General features: G+C 36.4%; 1 protein-coding gene across 4 annotated transcripts; it reads left to right on the top strand.

The window, feature by feature from the left end:
• GTF2H2 (general transcription factor IIH subunit 2) lies at window positions 1-25677 on the top strand. 4 transcript variants are annotated; one of them, XM_045186384.2, is made up of 16 exons: window positions 1-42; window positions 2752-2905; window positions 4444-4521; window positions 4839-4875; window positions 5087-5173; window positions 6239-6289; window positions 6619-6673; window positions 12754-12859; window positions 14001-14091; window positions 14255-14342; window positions 14852-14959; window positions 16608-16671; window positions 18361-18464; window positions 19020-19122; window positions 21627-21666; window positions 25225-25677. In XM_045186384.2, exons 2-16 carry the CDS (start codon window positions 2850-2852, stop codon window positions 25342-25344), a joined length of 1188 nt encoding a protein of 395 aa, XP_045042319.1. In that variant the 5' UTR covers window positions 1-42; window positions 2752-2849; the 3' UTR covers window positions 25345-25677. The 4 variants fall into 4 exon arrangements, with proteins under 4 accessions (XP_045042319.1, XP_045042320.1, XP_024434351.1 ...); XM_045186385.2 differs by lacking the exon at window positions 1-42 and adding an exon at window positions 53-389; XM_024578583.3 differs by lacking the exon at window positions 1-42 and adding an exon at window positions 53-432.
• Window positions 25678-25877: the final 200 nt, after the last annotated feature.

The raw sequence follows: 25877 nt of genomic DNA, 5'->3' as shown, positions 1-25877 counted from the left end.
GGACAGAGCGGCTTCCGGGCAGAGCGGCGGCCGGCAGGACGGGTGAGTCCGCGGGTGGAACTCGGCGCAGAGCGGAGGCGGGGACCGCCCGCCTGGGGAGCACGACTGCGGGGAAGGATCTTCACTCTCCCGGGCGGAGGCTGAATGGCCCTGAGCAGCGTCTTAGGGAATGAGGGTGTGAGGGAGCGTGTGGAAGAGGAGGGCAATTTCTGCCTGGGCAGCCGCGTGGAAGCAGCTCGGGCTGCTACTCTGGGGAACGTCCGAAAAGCAGAGCGCGAGCGTTGGGAATTGTGATCCTGGGTTCGAGTTTGTGACCTGCCTCCAGCTACGTGGCCTCGAGAGAGTGACCAGCCTTTGAGCCTCGAGTTTCACACCGGAAAATCGGGGCGGTAATCTCCCTTTGCCGTCTCACAGCGCTTTCTAGGATAAGATGTGAGGAAAAGCTTCATTAAATTGGACGTTTGGTGCAGACCTCATTTGCTTGCAGGTAGCAAATCTGCTGTGACAGGAATCACACTAACAGGCTGACTCCGGGAGAAGTGGCTTCTCTGGGGTTGGATTCCCAGGAAACAGATCAGTGATGTTTTAAGATGGAATATTGGGAAGTCACAGGAGATGACTGACCTAAGAAGTCACCAAGTACATCTTTCTTCAGAATACATAACCCCCTTCTCTGTTAACAGCATGCACTGTAAAAATCCAACTTCCCTTTGAACGTCTGCAGTTAATGGGGAGCTTAACACCTGTCTTACCCCTGTAGTTCCCCATTGCAGGCAGGTCTGATGAAACAGTCCTTGTGCGCAGTGAGCCAGAAGTGTTCCCGCTGGCGATTTGTCCTTACTCTCACTTTGTTTCTGAACTTCCCGAGAATTCAAAGTGATAAACTAGAAATAAAATAGGTTCATACGATGGATGGCAGTAAGTATTTATTAAAGAATTTGAGTTTAAAAACACTGAAAACACTTGCCTGGAGGATCAAAATGTTTAATTTAGTCACTGTATACTATGTTACTACACATCATTAAACCTACAAGGTATCAACACAGTTAGCTATTGAAATAGCATGGAAGTAAGAACAAGTCATTTCTCCTTTTCAGGATGTTAACGTGGATCACCAGATTTCCCAAAACAAGCAAATTTCTTTCAATGTCAGGGAAAGATTTGCTTGTTTCAGGAAATCTGGTGATCCACTTATAAGCAGGTGCCACAGAAGACAGTGATGCCATAAAAACAGTCCAACCTGTCAATAATTTTAATTCCAGAATTCCATTTATAGCTCAGTTCTTTAAATGTTTAAATACAGTGTCCAGCACAAATAATGCCCCTTTTTAATTACAAAATCTTTTATTACAGAATCACAAGCATGTAATTCTGTAACATAATATTGCACTCAAGCACACCATATGACAGGTGAAATGTTCAAATTAATACTATAAATTATTACACCCATTTTATTACCCTACCAACCACACTCAAGCAGGTGTTACTTCTGCTGGACCCTGTATATACTTTATAGCAACAATATTATAAATGGAGGGTAAGGTCTTGGTTATGGGCCTTGTCATAAAGATTAATTTTGGGTGGTGGGATGAAAATGGAGCCAACTGTACCTGAACAACAATAAAAAAAAAGATTACTCTTTAACCCTGCCAGTGACAGGATTTATTTTGTCCTTAATGTCTTGGCACTTAGGTTTCCTTTGAACCTTCACTTAGGAACAAAGGAAGCTGAGCATGAGAGTGTGGGGTAGGGAGGGAGATTTCCATTTTGGGGAGGGTGGAGGTGGGGATGTGATGGGATTATTACTTGGTTATGGTTAATAGGTTCCCCTGATTACCTATTATAACCATGATTATTAAAGAAATACATGTTCATATTGAAAATATGAAAATACAGAAAAGAATAAAGTAAAAAGCAAATCATACTTATTCCAGATGAAGCCTATTTTGAAATTGTCCTATTTATTGAAATTGTCCTAGTTATTATTAAATATTTTTTCTTTTAGTAGTTGAGATTAGTGTAGGTTAATATTGTGTCAATTTTTTGAATTATGAGCCATAAGCATTTACTATTTATAAATAATAAATTTCATTTAAAAACTTGATTATGAGAATATTCATACATACACAAAGGTGGAGAGGTAGTACAATGAATCACCATATATCCATTACTCAGCCATAATAATCATCAGTTGTAACTAATCTTTAAAAAATTTTTTTAGCCATGGCTGGTGTGGATTGAGTGCCAGCCTGTGAACCAAAAGGTCTGGAACCAGTCAGGGCACATGCCTGGGTTGTGGGCCATGAGGCAACTCATCGATGGGTCTCTCACACATTGATGTTTCTCTCCCTCCCTTTCTCCCTTCCACTCTCTCTAAAAATAAATAAATAAAATTTTTAAAAACACACATTTTTGTTTATTCTATTACAGTCGTCCCAATTCTTCCTCCTTTGCCCCTGCCCCATCTTGTTTTATCTACATCCATACCCACTTCTCATAACCTATGGTCCTGTCCTATGACACATCTATAAAGCACTTTTGTTTTTAAAAAAGTTATCAGAAGATACTTCTATGGTGCCAGATTTGTGTGTAAATATTTGTATCTTGGGGATGGGAAAAAGTTCCATGAGGATTTTGTAAAGTATTTCACCTAACAACAATTAGTGAATGAATTTTAAGAATATAAGATTACCTTGCATTCTGAGTTTTTTTTTAATTTTGTATGTCTACTTCCCCCTCTTTATTTTTCAGATTTAATTGTAGGCATTTGGTGACAAAAATCTTTAGGAAATTCACAATCTAATGATTCTTAGAGAATATTGAATAATATAATACATTTAAGAAAAAAAATGGATGAAGAACCTGAAAGAACTAAGCGATGGGAAGGAGGCTATGAAAGAACATGGTGAGTAGAACATTATTACAATCTCTCCTCTTTCAGACATTTTTTTTCAACTTTATTGAAGTATATCTTAGAAATGTTAAAATTCACCTGTTTCCAGTGTATAATTCAGTGATTTTTAGAAATTTGTTCAGTTGGGCATTCATCACCATAAATCAGTTTTAGAACATTAAAAAAAATTTTTTTTAATTGATTTTGAGAGAGAGAGAGAAACATTGATTTGTTGCTCCACCCATTTATGCATTCATTGGTTGTTTCTTTTGTTTGCCTTGCCTGAGGAGATACATCAGGTAAAATATTGCTACGAGCAATGTCCCAGATTTTACTGCCTATGTTTTCTTCTAGGATTTTTATGGTATCAGGTCTAAATTTAAGTCCGTAATCCATTTTGAATCTATTCTTGTGTGTGTGGTCTAGTTTCATTTTTCTGCATGTATCAGTCCAATTTTCCTGACAACATTTATTGAATAAACTATCTTTAGCCCATGTATGTGCTTGCTTGTTCTGTCAAATATTAATTGGCTATAAAGTTGTGGCTTCACTTCTGGGCCCTCTATTTTGTTCATTGATCTCTGTGTCTATATGCCATTAGTTGTATCTTGTATGTACCCTGACGAGGGATGGAGCCGCAACCTTGGCGTGTATAGCTGATGCTCTAAGCAACTGAGATACCCCGCCAGGGCTTAGGACATTTTTACCACCCCTGTAATGTCCCTCATGCTCAGTTTATACCTCTAGCCCTAAGCAACCACTAATCCACATTCTGTCTCTATAGACTTGCCCTTTCTGGACATTTCATGTAAATGTAATCATATAATATATGGTCAGTTGTATGTGGCTTCTTTCACTTAACATGCTGTCTTCACCCTGGCAGGGCAGCTCAGCTGGTTAGAGCATTGTCATGACACATCAAGGTTGCAGGTTCGACCTCTGGTCAGGGTGCATACAAGAAGCAACCAGTGAGTGCATAAATACGTGGGACAACAGGTTGATGTTTGTGTCTCTCTCTCTCTCTCTCCCCCCTCCCCCTGTAAAATAAATGTTTTTCAAAACATGCTATTTTTAAATTTCATCCATGTAGCATATTATCAGTAATTCATTATTTTATTTGGTGAATATAGTATTATATTGGTTATACCATATTATTATTCATCCATTCATCAGTTGATGGACATTTAGATTGTTTACAATTTTTGGCTGTTAAGAATAATGCACCAATGGCCCTGGCTGGTGTGGCTCCGTGGATTGAGTGCTGGCCTGCGAACCAAAGAGTCACTGATTCGATTCCCAGTAAGGGCACAAACCTGGGTTGCGGGCCATATCCCCAGTAGGGGGCGTGTGAGAGGCAATCACATTGATGTTTCTTTTCCTCTTTCCCTCCCTTCCCCTCTCTAAAAATAAATAAATAAAATCTTAAGAAAAGAAAAAAGAATAATGCACCAGTGAACATTTACATGCAAATCTTTATGTGGACATTTTCATTTTTCTTGGGTTGATAAATTTTTAGCTTATCTTTTTAAACAAGTAGTTACTGCTTATAGGGAGATTCTTAAAGAAGATGAATCAGGATCACTTAAAGCTACAATAGAAGACATTCTCTTCAAAGCAAAGAGAAAAAGGTATGTAAGCTTTTTGTGAGTGTGTTACAAAAGGTAAAATATATTCCTTTAAGCCTTTCTGCCTACCTGTACCCACTCCTCAGTATTTAACTTCAACAGTGTTCAGGGAAACTGACTTGTAACCTGAATATAAGGAAGGAACCAGCAACCTAATGCCTCAGCAGGGAAATGGGTCTTCAGGGACTAACTAAAGTGGCTATAATAATGTGGGTTCCTTAAGTTAATAATTTGCTTCACTAAAAAAATACAAGCATAATGATTTTTTGGGGGGGAGTAGTATATGGCAGTTCATTAAAATGTTTGCATAATTTTAACAGAGTATTTGAGCACCATGGACAAGTTCGACTTGGAATGGTATGTTATTTTTTTTTTCCTTTACTTGTGCAGAACTATTTTGGGGTCAAGAAGCATTTTGGTTTAATAGAATAAACAATAGTGAAACAACAAACCTTTTAAAAGAATATATTAAAAATATATGTGTAGACTATTTGAATACCAAATGCCATTTTTACTTCTTGGTCAAAAATGTTTGAAAATTGTCCTCCTTTGTATTTCTTTTTTGTAGATGCGCCATCTTTATGTGGTAGTAGATGGGTCAAGAACAATGGAAGACCAAGATTTAAAGCCGAATAGACTGACATGTACTTTAAAGGTAAAAGAACATTTTTTAAAGGATATAGTCCTATTTTTTTTTTTAAGTTTGAGTTAATATAAACTATAGCTAAGTAGAAGTGCTACCAGATTATTCAAGGAAATGATACACAAAAATAGCTGATTACAGTTGTCCCCCTTATCCTCAGAGTCAGTTACCCATGGTCAACTGTGGTCTGAAAATATTAAATAAAAATGCAAGAGATAAACGGTTCATACGTTTTGAATTGCATGTCGTTTCGAGTAGCATAATGATGTCTTCCAGTGTTTTGCTCTGTCCTGCCATGTCCCACACAGACATGAGTCATCCCTTTGTCCTGGGTACCCAGTCTGTATGTGCGATACAATAAGATATTTAGAGAGAGAGACAAGGACAGAGCACATTCACATAACTTCTATTGCAGTAGAGTATTATAAATGTTCTATTATTAGTTACTTTTGTTATTTTGTTCTGTGCCTAGTTTATAAATTACACTCATTTATAGGTATGTATGTATAGAAATTTGCAGCTTCAGGCGTCCGTGGGGGTCTTGGAATGTATTCCCCAAAGATACGGAGGGGGACTACTATGTTATGCCCTTAATTTCTACCCTCCCTCCTGAAGTCAGGATCTTGTTTTGTTACTCCTTTTCTTCGTTGAATCTTTTTCCTCCGTTGGGTTACTTGAATCAATCTCCTCAATTTCTAAATACATTCAGATTATTCCTGATTTGTCAAAACCCATCCCCAGTTCTGCTCCTTCTCCTTTTCTGTCTTCATTGCATCTCCTCCTTGTTTAGATGGCATCTGTCTCACACATCCAATGGTTCCATCTTTTAAGGCCTAGCTGAAACCCGTCTCATCACTTACCATTTCAGATTCAGGTGTAATGTTTTAATTTTTATTTATTTCATATTTTAAATGTTATCATTATTTAATAATGTTAAAATAATTTTTACTACTGAACATTTTTTGAAAATCTATAAACTTAAAAATCATGCTTGATAAATAAGTTTCCCAAAATATGTCCCTCTGCAGTTGTTATTTTGCTCTTACCTAGTATTTCCTTTTTGTTGTATTTGAACAGTTGCTGGAGTACTTTGTAGAGGAGTATTTTGATCAAAATCCTATTAGTCAGGTATGTATAAGTGATGAAATTCAGGATTAAATTCCTGATCTTACTGCCAAATATAATTTATTTTCAAAACATTGGGCATCTGTTCCCTGAACTGTTAAGTGATTCAGATTATGTACCAGTTTTTGGTACACTTGTCAATGAAAACAAGTAACTCTAAAAATTAAATTATGTACAGTGAACTCTGCTGAATTTATGTCAACAGCATCATGAGAAAAAGTTTCTCAGATGTTAGTATTTTTTTTTATAATTACTAATTCATATTAATGTACATTCTTATCAAGAAGAAATAATTTGTTAAATTAATAATCATTTTTTAATTTTATTTTTAGATTGGAATTATTGTGACAAAGAGTAAAAGAGCCGAAAAACTGACAGAACTCTCAGGTATGCATCTAATACCTTTACAGGACTCAAGGGCTTGGCTTTATTTACCCAACCTTGTACCCCGGTTCATAAGTTTGCCTCATAAGTAAGATTAGGCTTTCCTGTATGTTCTCTATTAAACTTTCTATTGAACTTGGAATCGAAGATGAAGTGTTTTAAGTTGAGTTCTACACAGTGATAAATAGTATTTCAATGAAAGTAAATACGTTTATTTAAGATACATACATTCATCCCAAAAGTAGTAAAATTATTGTAACCATTCAGAAAATTACTTCATTTTAAAATCAGTTTTTTACAAATTAAATCTCTCATTTAAAGAGCAGAGAATATAAAGTTAATCATAATCCTGGCCAGGTAGCTCGGTTAGTTAGAACGTCCTCCTGATAGGCCAAGGTTGTGGATTCCATCCCGGGTCGGGGCACATACAAGAATCAACCAATGAATGCATAAACAAGTGGAACAATAAATTGGTGTTTCCCTCTCTCTCTCATCAATAAATTAAATTTTTTAAAAGTGTTAATGATTCAGTTTCTTTGTTTGCAAGGCATGTCTAACTGAATTTTAGTCTTTTAATAGCTAATGGCAGGTTTTATTTGTTTTATTACGTGTTGTTATAAATTTACATCACTAGTTCTATTTTATTTTCTGTGAAATACTTTTTCTTAAATGTCATTCTCAACCATTCTTCCCCACTAATACAGGTAATGACATACTTTTATCACTAATAGTTTTTCACTGTGGCGGTGAGGAGTGAAATGTTTGTTAGCCTGGAGTGATCCAGCAAACTTAGTGGCAAGTAATCAGAAAAATTTCAAACTAGTTTAGGCACAAAAGGGAAATTATTTACTCATGTTCTAAGATAGGCTGGTTTTAAATATAGTTATTTCCAGGGGTCCTACCTCTGTCTGGCTTCATTCTCTGATAGGTTTTCTGTGACTGAAAAGATGTCTATTAATACCCCAAGTCTGCATGACTTTTGTAGTCTGTAGCTTTGGCACAAGTCCCATGTGCTAAAGTCACAGGTCAATAAGTGAGTATTGACCTTACTTATTATTGCCTGCCTACCCATGAACAGTCAACGTGGCCAAGGGAATGAAGTATTTGGTTGGTAGGCCTGGGTTACATGTCTGTGCCTGGAGCAGGATGAAAGCAGGGTGGGCTTCATCAGAATCACATGGTCTAAGCTGGATTATTACACAGTGGAGAAAGGATGGTTCTCCGAAGGAAGGGATGTAAGGCCATCCCTCCTGCCTCTTCCCCCAGATTGAGAATAGTTTTCCATGTGTGCCAAGGAAGTCATACACATAGAGATGAAAAATTCTCTACAGTTTGTGATAGAACTCTGGAAGGCACCCACCCCCCTCTCTGATCAGAATCACTGCTCTAACCCTCACTGATGGTAATGTAGTATGTTTTATTTCTCATACCATACAGTGGGAGATGAAAGAAATATTTGCATATTATGGTAGAAAGAGAAATGGATAGAGAAAGCCAGGAGATGTAGGTTTGAGTGCTGGTCTGGCCATTGGGTAGGCACGTGTCTGGGCAGATCATTTACCTCATTAGATTTGCTTCTCACTGATGAAATGAGGAATTTGGACTTAGTGAGATACTTTTTATTTCTAAGATTTTATTCCAAAAATAAATACTTGAATATATATAAAATATGGCAAATGGTTAACATTTTAAAACTTAATTCTCTTCATTGAAGGTACAAATCTAATAAGGTGAGGCCAAAGGTGAGCCCTCATGTGAACTGTGGACTTCAGGTGATAATGATGTGTCAGTGCAGGTTCATCAGTTGTAACTAACATTTTTGATAATTGATAGTGGGGGAGACTGTGTGTCGGGTGGGCAGAGGGTATATGAGAACTCTGTACTTTATGCTCAGTTTTGCTGTAAACCTGAAACTTCTTTAAAAAAACAAAAATTAGGTCTTTTTAAAAAAACCCAACTTACTCTGTGCTCACTTCAGCAGCACATAAACTAAAATTTATTCAGATGAATAACACCAAGGAGCTACAAGTAGATGAATGGACAAAGAAGACATAATTCATACCAGGATAAAAAAAAAAAAAAAAAAACTAAAGAGAGGCTAGCCAAACAAGTGATCAAAAACAAATAAACCACTCAACAACATTTTATTGTTTTATATATTTTAAATTAGCAAAATGAAGTTTCAAAAGGAATATGTTGCTTACTGAACCACGGAGAAACTGCTACTTATAGTGTTGATAGCTTGGTTAATTAGTTGAACATTTATTGGAGGGAGCCATAAAAATGGTTGTTCCTATGAATTATACTTAGAAAATGTTATGAAAGAAGAAAAAACCTAACTCAATAAATATACTCTTTCATTTTAATTTTTTAAAATTATTTTATTGTCGTTCAATTTCAGTTGTCTGCATTTTTCTTCCACCCTCCCTCTTGGTTTTGCCCATGTGTCCTTTATAGTAGTTCTTGAAAACCCTTCCCCCCTGGAAATAACTTAAATGTTCAACTGTAGGTAGGTAGTTTGATGGATTGTACTATACAAGAAAGTCAATTTAATGATGTTTTGATTATTGTTAATTACAGTAATATGGAGACACTTGAAATAAGAGAAAATGAAGAATATCATTTTTAAAGAATTGATTTGAGAGAGAGAAACGTGATTTGTTGTTCTACTCATTTATGCATTTTTTGGTTGATTCTTGTATTGCTGTGACTGGGAATTGAACCTACAACCTTGGTGTATCAGGACAATGCTCTAACCAACTGAGCTACCCAGCCAGTGCTGAAGAATACCATATTTCATTGAATCTCAGATTCTCTTTTATGAGATACCCTTAATTTTTGAGCCATCAGGAAGGAAACATGGTATGTGACTTGTTCACACCAGCTTCTTGGTGAGTCGATATGTTTGTCAACTGTTCTAAAGAATTTGGCATTTTCTCCTCCCTTCGTTTGTATTGCTTAACTTGAGATAGAGAATCTTTTGAGATGTTAACCTTTTGAGATGTTGTTTCCATAACAGAAGATAACACAGCATTGTTTATTTGTGGAAACCCTCCTTTCTTAGGTTTATAAAGCTCTTGCGTTTTTCACTAAAGAAAAGTATAGAATTGCAGGCATTTTTCTATCCATGAATTTTTGCTTTACTTACAACAAATTTATACCTCATTGCTCTGTTCCATGCCTTTCTACTTAAAGATTTAAACTTTTGTATTAATAACCTTTCTAAAAACACTTTAAATCACAGTTAAACTTAACATGAAAAGCACAAACAATGTACATAATGCAGTTGAAACAAAAGCACCTCCATAGCCATTCATAGGTTCCCACGGGAGCAGGCAATGACAGCTGTGTCACGGATGCCTCACTGCTGCTAGTGATGGTAAGACACATCGTGATTTCAGAGATGTTAAAATGGGGACATATACATCAGTCTTAAAAATGATGAAATAGGGAAATGTTAAAAGTAAAAAATTATGCACTCTAGGTTAATGTTATTTAAAATGTGTATTAATAGGTAAAAAGAGGTTATTTGTATAGCAGGTACTTGAATAACATCAAGTTCAGCATCATTTCATTGTAACATTGATGAGATGCTCTAGAAACTTAATTCTTGTTTGTATCAATTAGTCTCTGGTAAAATTGGTCTCGTTTTACATTGTTTCACTTGAAGTTGCAGAACCTATCACCATGTTAAGTCAGGACTTGCTGTATTATTATTTTTTTTGATATATTTATTGATTATGCTATTACAGTTGTCCCATTTCCGCCCCTTCACACAACTCCATCCTGCCCACCCCCTCCCTCCCACATTCTCCCCCTATAGTTCATGTCCATGGGTCATACTTATAAGTTCTTTGGCTTCTACATTTCCTCCACTATTCTTACCCTCCCCCTGTCTATTTTCCACCTATCATTTATGCTATTTATTCTCTGTACCTTTCCCCCCTCTCTCCCCCTCCCAATCCCCTATTGATAACCCTCCATGTGATCTCCATTTCTGTGGTTCTGTTTCTGTTCTAGTTGCTTGCTTAGTTTTCTTTTGTTTTGGTTTTAGGTGTGTTTGTTAATAACTGTGAGTTTGCTGTCATTTTTACTGTTCATATTTTTTATCTTCTTTTTCTTAGATAAGTCTCTTTAACATTTCATATAATAAGGGCTTGGTGATGATGAACTCCTTTAACTTGACCTTATCTGAGAAGCACTTTATCTGCCCTTTCATTCTAAATGATAGCTTTGCTGGATACAGTAATCTTGGATGTAGGCCCTTGCCTTTCATGACTTGGAATACTTCTTGCCAGTCCCTTCTTGCCTATAAGGTCTCTTTTGAGAAATCAGCTGACAGTCTTATGGGAACCCCTTTGTAGGTAACTGTGTCCTTTTCTCTTGCTGCTTCTAAGATTCTCTCCTTCTGTTTCATCTTGGGTAATGTAATTATGATGTGCCTTGGTGTGTTCCTCCTTGGGTCCAGCTTCTTTGGGACTCTCTGAGCTTCCTGGACTTCCTGGAAGTCTATTTCCTTTGCCAGACTGGGGAAGTTCTCCTTCATTATTTGTTCAAATAAGTTTTCAATTTTTTGTTCTTCCTCTTCTCCTTCTGGCACCCCTATAATTCGGATGTTGGAACGTTTCAAGACGTCCTGGAGGTTCCTAAGCCTCTCCTCATTTGTTTGAATTCTTGTTTCTTCATTCTTTTCTGGTTGGATGTTTCTTTCTTCCTTCTGGTCCACACCATTGATTTGAGTCCCAGTTTCCTTTGCATCACTATTGGTTCCCTGTACATTTTCCTTTGTTTCTCTTGGCATAGGCTTCATTTTTTCATCTAGTTTTTGAACAAATTCTACCAATGCTGTGAGCGTCTTAATAACCAGTGTTTTGAACTGTGCATCCGATAGGTTGGCTATCTCTTCGTCGCTTAGTTGTATTTTTTCTGGAGCTTTGAAGTGTTCTGTCATTTGGGCCATTTTTTTTTTTTTTTTTTTTTTTTTTTTTGGTCTTGGCGCTCCTGTTATGTAAAGGGGCGGAGCCTTAGGTGTTCACCGGGGCAGGGTAACGCTGGTCGCTGGGCTATGACGCTGTACGTGGGGGAGGGGCCGAGAGGGAGCAGTGGCGCCCCCGTCACTCTCGTCCGGATTTCAGTCTTTCACTCCGATACCCACAATCAAACTGGGCCCCTCTGGTGCTGGCTCCCCAGTGGGTGGGCTTGTGCACACTCTAGGCTCCTGTGGGTCTCTCCAACGAGCTCTCCCGTGAGGCTGGGAGTCTCTCCTGCTGCCGCCCCAACCCCCACGGGCGTTTTCAATCAGAGGTCTGAGGCTTTATTACCCCGCTCTGCAGCCCTGGGTTACGCGGTCTGCGCGGTCTGCTTTGCTCCCCACCGTTCGTCCTGGTTTATCTGTGCGCGAGTGTGGGGCCACGGGGTACTACCCGCCGCTCTGCCTGCCCCGTTCTCCGCCACTCTGAGTCCGGCCCTCTCAGTTTATCTGTGTGTGAATGTGGGGCCGCAGGGTCTGCTAGTGGTCAGACTGCCTGCCCCGTTCGTCCCACACTCCGCCAGTCTCGGTCCCGCCACGGCCACGCAAGTCCTCTCCGCCCTGGTGCCTGTCTCTGCCCCTCCTACCAGTCTGGATGAATGTTTATTTTTTATTTACTTGGTATCGGACTTCCTTGCCTCTCGATTTTCCGTCAGTTCTGGTTGTGCGAGGAGGCACAGTGTGTCTACCTACGCCATCATCTTGGTTCTCCCGCTGTACTATTTTTTAAGTATGAATTGAAACATTATATAACAAACATCTCTGTCAAAAGTGCAAGTTGCTAAAAACATAAGTTGAAAGGATTTTGTTCTTTAACATAAATATGTAAATTTTTGGAGAGACATAAATTTCCACAATGTATATGTAGAGTTTTATTAAAAGTAAATTAACGGGGGGAGCACTTTGTGAAGTGTGTGATTGTCTAACTACTATGCTGTACACCTGAAAGTAATACAAAATATTGAATGTTAACTGCAATTTAAAAATTTTTTTCAATGAAAAAATACATACAATTAAAGAAAAATAAAAGTAAATTATTCCATTTCTATTTTAGGAAACCCTAGAAAACACATAACATCTTTGAAGAAAGCTGTAGATATGACCTGCCATGGAGAGCCATCTCTTTATAACTCCTTAAACATGGCTATGCAAACTCTAAAGTTAGTGATTTACCTTTATTATATATAATTGATTTCAAACTTTTTGGAATGAGTTAAGTTGAAATGATAGTATGTTAATACTGTCTCTATAAACCCAGCTATAGTGAAGTCATTAATGAGACAAATATGTAATGTCATTTATGATGTTTAGTCATCATATAGTGTTAGTAATTTTTATTTTACATTTTAATTGATGCAGTATGTTCTTAAAGGTTTTAGAAAAACATAATATTGTAGCAATGTTAGTAGAACAAAATACATTGGCAAAAAAATATTTTATTGAAAACTGTATATGGAATTCATTGTGTATAGTGTTTTTGAGTTTGTTGTACATTTATTGACTTTTATTAGCTTATTTTTTAATCTGTAAATTAATAGCACTCTTTTCCAACAAGTTCAACTATGTTCAATAGAACTTAGACCTGATAGGAAGTATTCAGTATAGTTAAAGCTTATATATTTTGTCCCTGGCTAGTCTACCCTGACTCAAATTTTTATACCTTTATGTAATAGATATTTTTCTAGTTTAGAAGTAGATGATAGTAGGTAATACACCTAATAAAAGTAGGCACAATAGCAGTATCCACAAGTGAAAGCTGAGAGCCTGCCAAAGAAGATATAAGCAAGAGGACTATAAATAGCTGATAAAATTGCTTCTAAAAACGTAGAAATCTCCAGTTAGCATTGGAATAACTGCTTATCACATCTTAAAATCCCATAAGCCATCATTTAATTAAATGGTACACAAAAGTAAATGTTTGTTATTATTATGACTCTGAATCACCTTGAGGTTAAATTATAGACTTTAAATAAGGAAGAAGTACATTACTGATGTTACCCCACATGTACACATCTTAAAGTTGATCCGTATGGTATTGTCATACTTCCTAATGTACCCTTTAGATTTCGTATGAAACAAACCTACTAGAATGAAAGCTTTATGACATTAGGACTTTTTGTCAGTCTTGTTCACTCTGTCCCCAGAACTTAAAAGAGATTTCCACTCACTGTTTTGTAATGTTGAAACAGATGAGATATTCTAGAGTCTAAATGTATAAACCGTGTACACTATCCTTTTTGGTAAGCTTTTCATGAGTGTGATTTGTTATACCTAATTGGAGTGTATTTTATCTTTCTTCAGACACATGCCTGGACATACAAGTAGAGAAGTACTGATCATCTTCAGCAGCCTCACAACTTGCGATCCATCTAATATATATGACCTAATAAAGGTAGGCCATTAATTTTAAATCAGACCAAAGTTACAACTTCTAAGAAAATTCTGTAGTAAATTCATTACTAGTTTTCAGAGCATTCTATTCATTTTTTCAAAAACATTAATTGTTCAATGCTTTTCCCCCCACAAAACCGCCCATTTACTTGGATTTTATGAAGACCCTGAAGGCAACTAAGATTAGAGTGTCTATCATTGGATTGTCTGCCGAGGTTCGGGTGTGCACTGTGCTTGCTCGTGAAACTGGTGGTATTTATCTAGAGTTCTTTAATATTTACTCACAATTATTATGTAAGAAGCAACAATTTTTTAATTAAAGTAGGATGTTTTAACCTGTTTTTAAACTACTCAGCTTAAATCAGTTCATGTCCCAAAATCCAAAATATGGGTAATCATCTTAAATATATCAGCAATTCTGTTGATATCATATCAAAATGCAAGGAATTTTCAGAAGCTATGTTAGTGTTCAGAAAAAGCAGTATAACTCTTGAAAAGCTAGAAATTTCACTAAATGTAATACTTTGTTAAGCTCTTTTAACTTGACTTTAGTAAAATTGTAATCATATTATTCCTAGAGAAGTCAATTTAAAGATGTTATTTAAATAAGGTTTTTGAAAAATTATAATTTAATTTAAATATTTATTTTGAAGATATACATTATCAGGTAGTAAAATTTTACAGAATTACTTAGAAGTTATGTAATTCATTCTTATGTCTGGAAAACTGACTTTATTTTCTCTTGCTTTCCATCTTGTTAGGTACATACCATGTTATTTTAGATGAAAGCCATTACAAAGAGTTGCTAACCCATCATGTTAGTCCTCCTCCTGCTAGCTCAAGTTCTGAATGCTCACTTATTCGAATGGGTAAGTGTTTATTTTGTGTGATTTTAGAATAGATATTTAAAAAAATATATTTTTGCCCAAACTAGACTTTCTATTTTCATTTGAACACATTATTTTAACATTTAAGATTTTTTTTAATACTGATCCACGGGTATATTTTATTGATTTTAGAGAGAGAGGAAGGGAGAGAGAGTGAGAGTGAGAGAGAGAGAAACGTTGATGTGAGAGACAAACATCAACCGGTTGCCTGCCATACACACCCTGACTGGGAATTGAACCCGTAACCTATGTATGCGCTCTGACTGGGAATTGAACCCACAGCCTTTCAGTGTATAGGACAGTGCTCCCACCAACTGAGTCACTCGGCTAGGGAATCATTTAAGATTTTTTTTTAACTTAAATGTTTTATAATAAGAGAAAATTATGCTGTTGAAGCAATTTTGGGAAATTACAGAGATGTAAAAAGAAAATTAAAACCATTTGTAGTCCTATCACTCAGAGAACACTATTGGCTTTCTTTTATTATTAAGACATGAAAGGTATAAAGACACTGTATTTATAGAAATATCCTTGTTGTATTAGGAAATTTAACGAATAAGCTGCAAAATTCTCTGTACTGTTTGATCAAAGCTATGTAATACAAACTACAAAGGCAAGGTTGCAGGAAGGTACATCAAATTGCTTAGTGTGCTTTTTTTCAGGACAGGAAGAATGATGGCTTCTGTGTCATTTCAAAAAATTTTTGTTTTCCTTTATTTTCTAAAAATTTTATAATGAACATTTATTACATTTATAATTGAAAGAAACATAACTTTAAAAAGAATCTCCATGTTTAATATGCATTTTTTTAACTGTCAGTGTAAGGGAATACTTTTCTGTCTTGTTTTGGGCCATTTATATACTGGTCAACTGCTCTAACCTATTTCCTTATCTGTAAAATGAGATTAGTATCTGTCTTGCGTGTTGCCAGGATTGAGTTAATACTGATGAAGCATTTAGAATAATGCTTGACCTACCCATTACATTTTAGATACTATGTTGGCTAACCTTTTTTGATTTATTAATATACTTCCTTAAGTCCATTTTGAAGTTATTTAATCTTATAATAATTTATTCTTCAAATTGATTTGTTAGAGACATTTAAGAATATCAACCATTTTCTGTCATCTGACATAAATATTTTTTCAGTTGGTTATTTACCTTTTATTTGTTTTGATACATAGATTTAACATTTTTATATAATAAAATCTCTTTCTGTTTATGGTATCTGTTTTTCTTAGACTTCAAATTTAAAAATACATATGAAAAACAAACTAAGTTTTTGGGCATTCCAAAATTTTAAGCATAGACATATCTTATATAACGTGAAGGTAGATTATATAATAGGTTCTTCTGTTGTGCCAGAAACTATTTGAAAATTACAAACATTTTCTTTTTAAAAAGCAAAATGTGTTCATTGTTACTAAGTTAGAAAATACTGAGGATCTGAGGCCATAGATCTGGACAGATCTTCTCCCCATTTCCTCTTCCTCTTGCAACCTGGAATAGTCATTTTGGCCCTGCTATAATAAGCATATCTAAAGGCATGAAAGAGAAGAAACGTTTTTAGATTCCTAGCCCTAGAATTATGTTACTTGCTTGGGAAAGTAATGCATTTTCTTCTGTGAAGGATTTCCTCAGCATACAGTTGCTTCTCTGTCTGATCAAGATGCAAAACCCTCTTTCAGCATGGCGTAAGTAAAACGTGGGAACTGTCAGTGATGATGTTTTTTATTTTATTTTTTTTCTATTAAGTTGTAAATGAAAAAGATGGGCTTGAAATATAATGGCTTTTGTAAAGATTACCCTGTATGTAGCTGTAAAAAGGAGTGAGGACAATCTCTGTACACTCCTATGAAGTAATCTTTAGGTTATATTACTAAGTAAAACAAGGTAGAGAAAAATGTGTAGTATGCTACCAGTCATCTAAGAAGAGGGTAGAAATTTTGAATAGATATACTTGCTTATATTAATAATAAAAATAGTAATGGAAATCACAAGTGAAAACTAAAAATATGTTTACCTCCACTGTGTATGAAGAAAGGCAGAGAGGTAGACCATAGAGTTTTCTGAATATACCTTGTTTTAACTTTGGAGCTTTATATTTTACATAATTATAAAACAAAATTAAATAAAAGAAAGTAATTGTTAAAAATTACAAATAAGACTACTGTCTTCAGCTATAAAGGTGTAATAGGGACTGGATTTACCCTCTTGCCTCCTATCAGAAAACCAGACAAAATACATAAAACAACAGTTTTCAGAGATTGGAAGCCGGCAGTGCAGATAATAATCCCCGAAAGAAGGGAAACAAGTGAGGCGGGTCCAATGATTGCAGTTTACTGCCTAGAGAGAATTTCCAGGCAGCAGTACAGAGAAGGAAAACCCACACAGAGCCTGGAGGTTTCTGCTCGGTTGAAGAAAGTAAGTTCAGAGTTTGGGGAGGCTGAAATGGTTATTATTTTGTAGGGCAGAGTACTGGAGAGTAAAGAGCTGCACACAGAGCTCTTGAGATCTGCAGACACTTCCCCATGAGTCATTAGCTGAGTACTGATCAGCACATTTCTGTGAGCAAACTGCCAGGGCCAGGGAGAGAGCCAGTGGACAGGGGCAGGCAGAACAGTCCCTGTAGCTCACATGGGGCAAGGAATAGTTTACGTTCCCACCAGTCAGTTTGGAGAGAACTCTTAACACAACAGGCATTGAATAGAGCCCAGTGATGGAACCAGAGTAACTGTAGACCAACAACTGCTCTGGGCAGCCTAACAAGCTTAAAAACAAGTCTTGAACAGATCAAACTATTGCCAAGTTACTTACATATATTCCAGAAAAAGCCTGAACATATTTAAGGGAATATAAAAAAAGTCCACTACCCTAAAGCAAAATTACAATGTCCGGCAGCCAATCAAAAATTACCAGGCAAGCAAAGAAGTCAGAAAGTACCCATAACAAGGAAAAAAAAAATCATAGAATGGGAACATATCCAGAAATAACACAACTGGTAGAATTAGTAGACAAAGGGTTAAAACAGCTATTATATATAAATTCCATATGTTCAGGAAAGTGGAGGAGAACAAGACGAGCATGGTGAGAGAGATAGAAGACAGAAGGAAGACCCAAATCAGATTTCTAGAGATGAATAATACAATGTGTAAGATGAAAAATTTAACAGCAGATTAGTCACTGAAGAAGGAAAGATTAGTGAATTCAAAGACATTAATGGAAACTATTCAAAACAAAAATGCATATACTCAAAAAAACTAAAATGAACATAAGTGAGCTATGAAACAACTTCATGATTTTGAAATCAAGGTAGCATACTTTCTTTTGCTCTGTTCACATCTTTATATATCACGTTTTTAAGGTAACCTTTTCCCCCACAGGCATTTGGATAGCAATACTGAGCCGGGACTTACATTAGGAGGCTATTTCTGCCCACAGTGTCGGGCAAAGTATTGTGAGCTTCCTGTTGAATGTAAAATCTGTGGTAAGAAACTAACTGTTTATTTTTCAGTAAACTAACCCTTCATAACTTCTTACCTGTATTGCTATTAAAATAGATGTAAATATTCAGTTCTGCCTGTCTATGTTTCTGGGTTTAAAGTGAGAAGAGAAATAGATTACTTTCTTTATTGAGTGCCCAATACTCCATTTCTAAAAATAAACCTGGTGTTCCCAAAGAGTTTCCTGATTTCTTTCTTTAAAGGAAATGAAGCAGACCTGGTAGACATTTTTGCAGCTCTTAACTTCATAAAGTAAATGTATAAAAGAGGAATGAGGAATTGAACTAACAGAATTATAGAACTTTATTTTATTTATTAGTGACTAAGTAGGCAAAGAGAGGTCACACACTTAGTGACAAGTTGGAATTCATCCATGTTGGAATTTCCTTTTATGGCCACAGGCAAACTGAAGAAAGGAATAGCTTCAATTAAAAAAAAAACAACTTGAAATGATTTAGCATGTCATATCATTTGACATTTCAGCTATTGTCTTTATGAGGTTTGGGTTATTAAATATGTCTCTCTGCTTTATGTGTCAGGTCTTACTTTGGTGTCTGCTCCCCATTTGGCACGGTCTTACCATCATTTATTTCCTTTGGATGCTTTTCAAGAAATTCCACTGGAAGAACATAATGGAGAAAGGTATGTGCGTTTGGTTAATTTACATGTTATGAGTGGTAGTTCAGTACATTGTTACTACATTTAAAAAGTTACATTAACTTGGACAAAATTACTTCTAATATAGAAAATGAGATGTACAATGCCTTAGTTATGACTGAAATGACTTAATTGAATAGATCTGGATTTCCAGAAATCTATTACCACATTTTGCCATGTATAATTCGCACTTTTTTGCCCAAATTTTTGAGGGAAAAATAAGGATGCACATTATACATGGGTAGTACCTGAAATACCTTGTATCTGTTTTTATCTTTTGTAATCATTTGTTACATAAAATTTCTTGTAACATAATATGTTAAAAAATAAATGCTAAAATTCCTTTATAATACAAAAAAATAAGGATCTATATGTAAATAAATAAATGAATTAAAAAATTAAAATGAAAGGTTTTTTTCCTGGAAGTTTGGGCCAAAAACGTGAGTGCACATTATACAAAGGAGTGCATTATACATGGCAAAATACGGTAATTTCCCTAAATCCACCTATGTATGTATATATTATAGTGAGAATGGTGGTATACTAATAAATCAGCTCTCCACAATGAAAATAAGAACCAAAAGCCCTGCTTTTTAGCACTTGCTAAAACTGGAGGATTTATCCAGAAGGTCTGATATTAGAATAATACAAAAATAAAGAAAAGATCAAATGAAGAATAGAAGAGAAATAGTTCAAGGGCATTTTCTACTACTAAAGGATAGAACTTTCTGGATTGAAAGGGACTGTCAGGTGTCTAACATATTGAAGGAAAACAGATCCACACTAAAGTATATCATTGTGAAATTTCAGAATATGCAGCAAAATACTAATCCTAAACATCTCTGGAGAGGGAAAAATAGGTCACATAATCTGGAATTAAGATTGTTTGGGTTATCATCAGTAACACTGAATGCTGACAAAGAGCAATTTCCCTGAAAATTGGAATGAAAAAGTATTATCAACCTAAGTTATATACCCAGCCAACACACCAATTAAATGTAAGTAGAATAAAGACATTTTCAGACTTGTCTCAGAAAGAGACTTTCTGAAGAAGCTGTGGAAAAGATGCTTCAAAGTAACTGAGACAGAATGGATGAAGGAGAATAGGAATATCTATGTAATTCAGACTGGCTGAAGAGAGGCCTAGGAGGGTGATAAGGGAAAACCCCAGAATGACACTTGGCTGTCACATGTGGAGAACTGTCAGTCCAGTTTGGAGAAGGTTATACTGCTTCAGGACAGAGGTCACCAGGAGGACAAAAACTATGTAATTCCTGATGTAGTTGAACATACAAGAGGATGTTTAGGCTTCGTAGGGAAAGGTTGGGGCTGAGTTAATGGTAATTTCATAGAAAACTAAGCTTGTGAATAACTATAATAATTAACTCTAGGAAAAAATGTTTTAAAAGAGAAGAAAAGTTGTATTACATGTCTCAGCTGAATATGTTTATATAGTCAAAATAAACTAACCATTTAATATTATTCTACCTAAAATTATTTAACTACATAGAATTGAGAATGACATTAGTTATGCATGTACATGCTATTGATTCAAGAGGGTTGAAAGAGAATTAAATTCTCATCTTCTGTAGTAAGAGGTTCATAGCCACTGCACGTGAGAAAAAACAAGGAAGAGCACGTAAGCATAGGTTACTATCAGACCATTAAGTTTTGAAAGTGTCTGCTCTGGGGAACAGGAAATGAAGTGTGGGAGTGGACAGTCAGGGAACTGTTATTTTTGTAATAAGTTTTGAGAACTTTTGACTCCATTCCTTGAATATTAAAGCCTGTAGGCATCTATTGTATACAACAGATTAACTTCTCTCCTGTCTATCTGGACTTGTACCAGCTGTCTATTATCTGTGGGAGAGGTGAAAAATAGTCACTCAAATCATTTTCTGTAGGGTTTAATGCCCTCGTATGATCCCAGCTGGGAGAGCACGCTTGTGTTTAACCTTGATGAAATTTAAAAAAAAAATTTTTGCCATTTTTAAAATACAACATTTATTACTTAGATGGTTTGATACAAACAGCTTTTCTTCTCATTTTGAATTTGGAAGTAGAATACAACTGAATACAAAGAGGAACAAACGGAGCAAACCAAACTTGTAATTCTGTTCATGTGGCATAAACCAGTTTTGTACATAACATGTTGCAGCAGTTTTTAAGTTCCCTTTAGAAAAACATGAACTCTCCACATTTACTATTGTTTCCTGTTTAATGCATGGGCTGAAGTCACTAGGACCAACTTCCTTCTTAAAGAAAAGTAAATTTTTTTTTAAAGTAAGATTTTGGCCAGTTAAGGTAACTTCGAGATTTACTGTGTACTTTTCTTAAATTGCCAGTATTCTTAACTCTTTCTCATAAAAGTCATGTGTAAATTAACTGTAAGTAAAATTACTTATTAATTAAAGGATTTTGTGACTGAGATTTTGCTGAGCTATTTTAGTGAGTAAATTCTAAACAAAATGATTCTTAAACTTTTTCAGATTTTGTTATGGATGTCAGGGGGAATTGGAAGACCAACATGTAAGTTCATATTCCTTCTAAATATTAAGTATTGTACAAGAAATATTGATAAAATACTAGTATAAGTTTTCAGTAAATTACTGAAGACTAGACTCGTACCAGGTTATTCCTCAGAAATATAACAACAGTAGGCAAGAGATAAAATGGTAGCACAATAGTTTAAATAGTTGTTTTGTAATTCTGCATTCTAATTTTGCTACAAAGACATTTAGTACTTTAAACTGTCTTCAGTTTGCAGGCTAAAACTGCATTTAGTTTTAAAGTGTTAAATGTTTTCTTCTCCCTCCTGTGCTTTTGGCTCTGTCACAACCCATTTTGAAGTGAAGTTACCATTTAAGGTGGCCACAGACCAGAGGCTATTCCCTCATTTTGCCAATGAGAAAATATTTTAAAATTTTTGAACAGGTCCAGTTTGCATGTACAAACTTTTTTTTTTTTAAATATATTTATTGATTATGCTATTACAGTTGTCCCATTTCCCCCCCCACTCCACTCCATCCTGCTCACCCCCCTCCCTCCCACATTCCCCCCCCCCATAGTTCATGTCCATGGGTCATACTTATAAGTTCTTTGGCTTCTACATTTCCTACACTATTTTTACCCTCCCCCTGTCTATTTTCCACCTATCATCTATGCTACTTATTCTCTGTACCTTTATCCCCCTCTCCCCTTCCCACTCCCTTATTGACAACCTTCATGTTCTAGTTGTTTGCCTAGTTTGCTCTCGTTTTTGTTTTATGTGTGGTCGTTAATAACTGTGAGTTTGCTGTCATTTTTACTGTTCCTATTTTTGATCTTCTTTTTCTTAGGTAACTCCCTTTAACATTTCATATAATAAGGGCTTGGTGATGATGAGCTTCTTTAACTTGACCTTATCTGAGAAGCACTTTATCTTCCCTTCCATTCTAAATGATAGCTTTGCTGGATACAGTAATCTTGGACGTAGGTCCTTGCGTTTAATCTTGGGTAATGTAATTATGATGTGCCTTGTTGTGTTCCTCCTTGGGTCCAGCTTCTTTGGGACTCTCTGAGCTTCCTGGACTTCCCGGAAGTCTATTTCCTTTGCCAGATCGGGGAAGTTCTCCATTATTTGTTCAAATAAGTTTTCAATTTTTTGTTCTTCCTCTTCTCCTTCTGGCATCCCTATAATTCGGATGTTGGAACGTTTCAAGGTGTCCTGGAGGTTCCTAAGCCTCTCCTCATTTTTCCAAGTTCTTGTTTCTTCATTCTTTTCTGGCTGGATGTTTGTTTCTTCCTTCTGGTCCATACCATTGATTTGAGTCCCAGTTTCCTTCTCATCACTATTGGTTCCCTGTACATTTTCCTTTGTTTCTCTTAGCATAGGCTTCATTTTTTCATCTGTTTTTCGAACAGATTCAACCAAGTCTGTGAGCATATTGATAACCAGTGCTTTGCACTGTGCATCCGATAGGTTGTCTATCTCTTCGTCGCTTAGTTGTATTTTTTCTGGAGCTTTGAAGTGTTCTGTCGTTTGGGCCATTTTTTTGTTTGTTTGTTTGTCTTGGCACGTCTGTTACTTTAAGGGGTGGAGCCTTAGGTGTTCACTGGGGCGGGGTAATGCTGGTCGCTGCGGAGTGATGCTGTGTGTGGGGGAGGGGCCGAGTGGGAGCAATGGCGCCCGCCTCACTCTCCTCCGGATTTCAATCTTCCACTCCGATACCCACAATCAAACTGGGCCACTCTGGTGCTGGTTCCCGAGTAAGTGGGCCTGTGCACACTCTAGGCCCCTGTGGGTCTCTCCAACGACCTCTCCTGTGAGGCTGGGAGTCTCTCCTGCCGCCCCAACCCCCAGGGGCGCTTTCAATCAGAGGTTTGAGTCTTTATTTCCCTGAGCTGGAGCCCTGGGTTGCACAGCGGTCTGCTTCGCTGCCCGCCGTTTGTCTGGTTTATCTGTGGGCGAATGTGGTGCCGCAAGGTGCTACCCGCTGCTCTGCCTGCCCCGCTCTCCGCCACTCTGAGTCCGGCCCTCTGGGTTTATCTGTGCAAATGTGGGGCCGCAGGGTCTGCTAGTGCTCGGACTGCCTGCGCCATTTGTCCCACACTCCGCCAGTCTCAGTCCCGCCACAGCCACACGAGTCCTCTCCACCCCAGTGCCGTCTCCGCCCCTCCTACCAGTCTGGATGAATGATTATTTTCTGTTTCCTTGGTGTCAGTCCCCCTTGCTGTTCGATTCTCTGTCAGTTCTGGTTGTGCGAGGAGGCGCAGTGTGTCTACCTACGCCGCCATCTTGGTTCCCTCTGCATGTACAAACTTATATAAAGACACTAACAAGATAGATAACGATCTAGTTTTAATTTTTTATTAATTTAGTTACATGTCCATACTTAAAACTATACATTATAAACTATATAAAATATTAGTGGGAAGGATTGTTTATTTATTCTACTCTCACATTTTATAAAACAATTTTATTGTTTCACATGCCTCTTTGATGTCAGTAGCTTCACCCTCACTTTTTGAATTATTTGACAGGGTTTTTTTTTTTTTTTAGATTTTTAAAAATTTATTTATTTTTAGTGAAAGGGGAAGGGAGGGAGAAAAAGAGGGAAAGAAACCTCGATTTGCAAGAGAAACATTATTGGTTGCCTCTCTCATGCCCCCAGCTAGGGACCTGGCCAGCAACCCAGGCTTGTGCCCTGACCGGGAGTTGAACCAGTGATCTTGCACTTTGCAGGCCAGCTATTTGACAGTTTTTATAAACACGTCATCTTTACTTCTGTGCTGTTTTTAAGATTTAATGATTTTTGAATCTGTGTATGATGATGCTCTGGAAATTTTATCCCAGCATTAGGATCTGTATACTAATTAATACTACTAGAATAATGAGGGGTTTTTTTATTTGTCTTATATATACATGTCTTTTGCCATATTCTTCTTTTAAAAGATTTTTATTTATTTATTTTTAGGGGCAGGGAGAAAGAGAGGGAGAGAAACATCAGTGTGTGGTTGCCTCTCGCTTGCCCCCTGCTGGGGACCTGGCCTGCAACCCAGGCATGTGCCCTGACTGGGAATCGAACTGATGACTCTTTAGTTCGCAGGCCGGCCCTCAATCCTCTGAGCCACACCAACCAGGGCATGCCATATTCTTTACTGGTTTAATTAAAAGGGTAATACAAGTTTTGCAGTTGTGAGGTCATTCATTCTCTAAGAATAATTAAATGTGTGTTACATTGTGCTTCTCATTTTAATTAAACCAGTCAGATGACTTTTTAAGCGTTCAAAACTAGCACTAATTTCAAGCTTGTGTGTTTTCGTCAGTTACTTAAAATGACACAATTGAAAGTATCCTATAAGAGAAGAGACTTTAAGTACTCAAAATCAAAGTTATTCCCTCATTTCTAAGGAATATTTTTTTTTAGAAATAAAATTGCCTTAGATTTGAAAATATATAGTACATTGGAAGTAATAAAGTAGGTGGGGAAAATTGATAAGAGATAAGAAAATTGAAAGAGCAAAGCAACTTGAGTGTCTTCTAGCTATGCTCCGCTTAACTTTTGAAACTGCTGTTGAAGTTTACTTTTCTTCTTTTCACCGCAGGTCTATGTCTGCACTGTGTGCCAAAATGTTTTCTGTGTGGACTGTGATGTTTTTGTTCATGACTCTCTCCACTGTTGTCCTGGCTGTATTCACAACACTCCGGCTCCTTCAGGTATTTGATTCCAGCACGGAGCACACACTGAATGTGTTAAAAAGAAATTTGCAACTGGAAATAAAATGATTCTTTACAAGAAGCTCCCATTAATACATGGAAAGCAGTTCAAAAGGAAAATCTAATTAAGAAACTTCTTGCCAAAAAAATGTAATATTTTGTTAAATTTTAAAATTTGTGTCGTCACAGAAATGCCTGGAATTTAACTTCTTTTATTAATTGTGTTTTCTATCATTTTGAATTACAACATTTTCAAAGTCATTTTACATTACTGTATTTAAGTTAGTTATAATGATTAAATTGATGTGATAATTTCATTGTTTGATAATTAAATACAGAATTTCAATGACTTACTCATTTTTATTCATTTTTAGTGTAGAAAGAAAATTAAGTGTAAATTCAGTGTAGGATGAAAATTAATCAATAGTTATGAAACTAATGCATTTGAAATTAATATACTGCTGTGCTCACACAAAGGCTCTTTTTTGGCTTAACTAAGCAATCAGAATATAATTACGTAATTAGTGCATTTGAAGTTATT

The sequence above is a fragment of the Desmodus rotundus genome, chromosome 1 (genome assembly GCF_022682495.2).
Source record: "Desmodus rotundus isolate HL8 chromosome 1, HLdesRot8A.1, whole genome shotgun sequence".
NCBI classification, from domain to species: Eukaryota; Metazoa; Chordata; class Mammalia; order Chiroptera; family Phyllostomidae; genus Desmodus; species Desmodus rotundus.
Note: the sequence above shows the minus strand (reverse complement) of the source record. Positions and strands in the feature narration are given on the sequence as shown.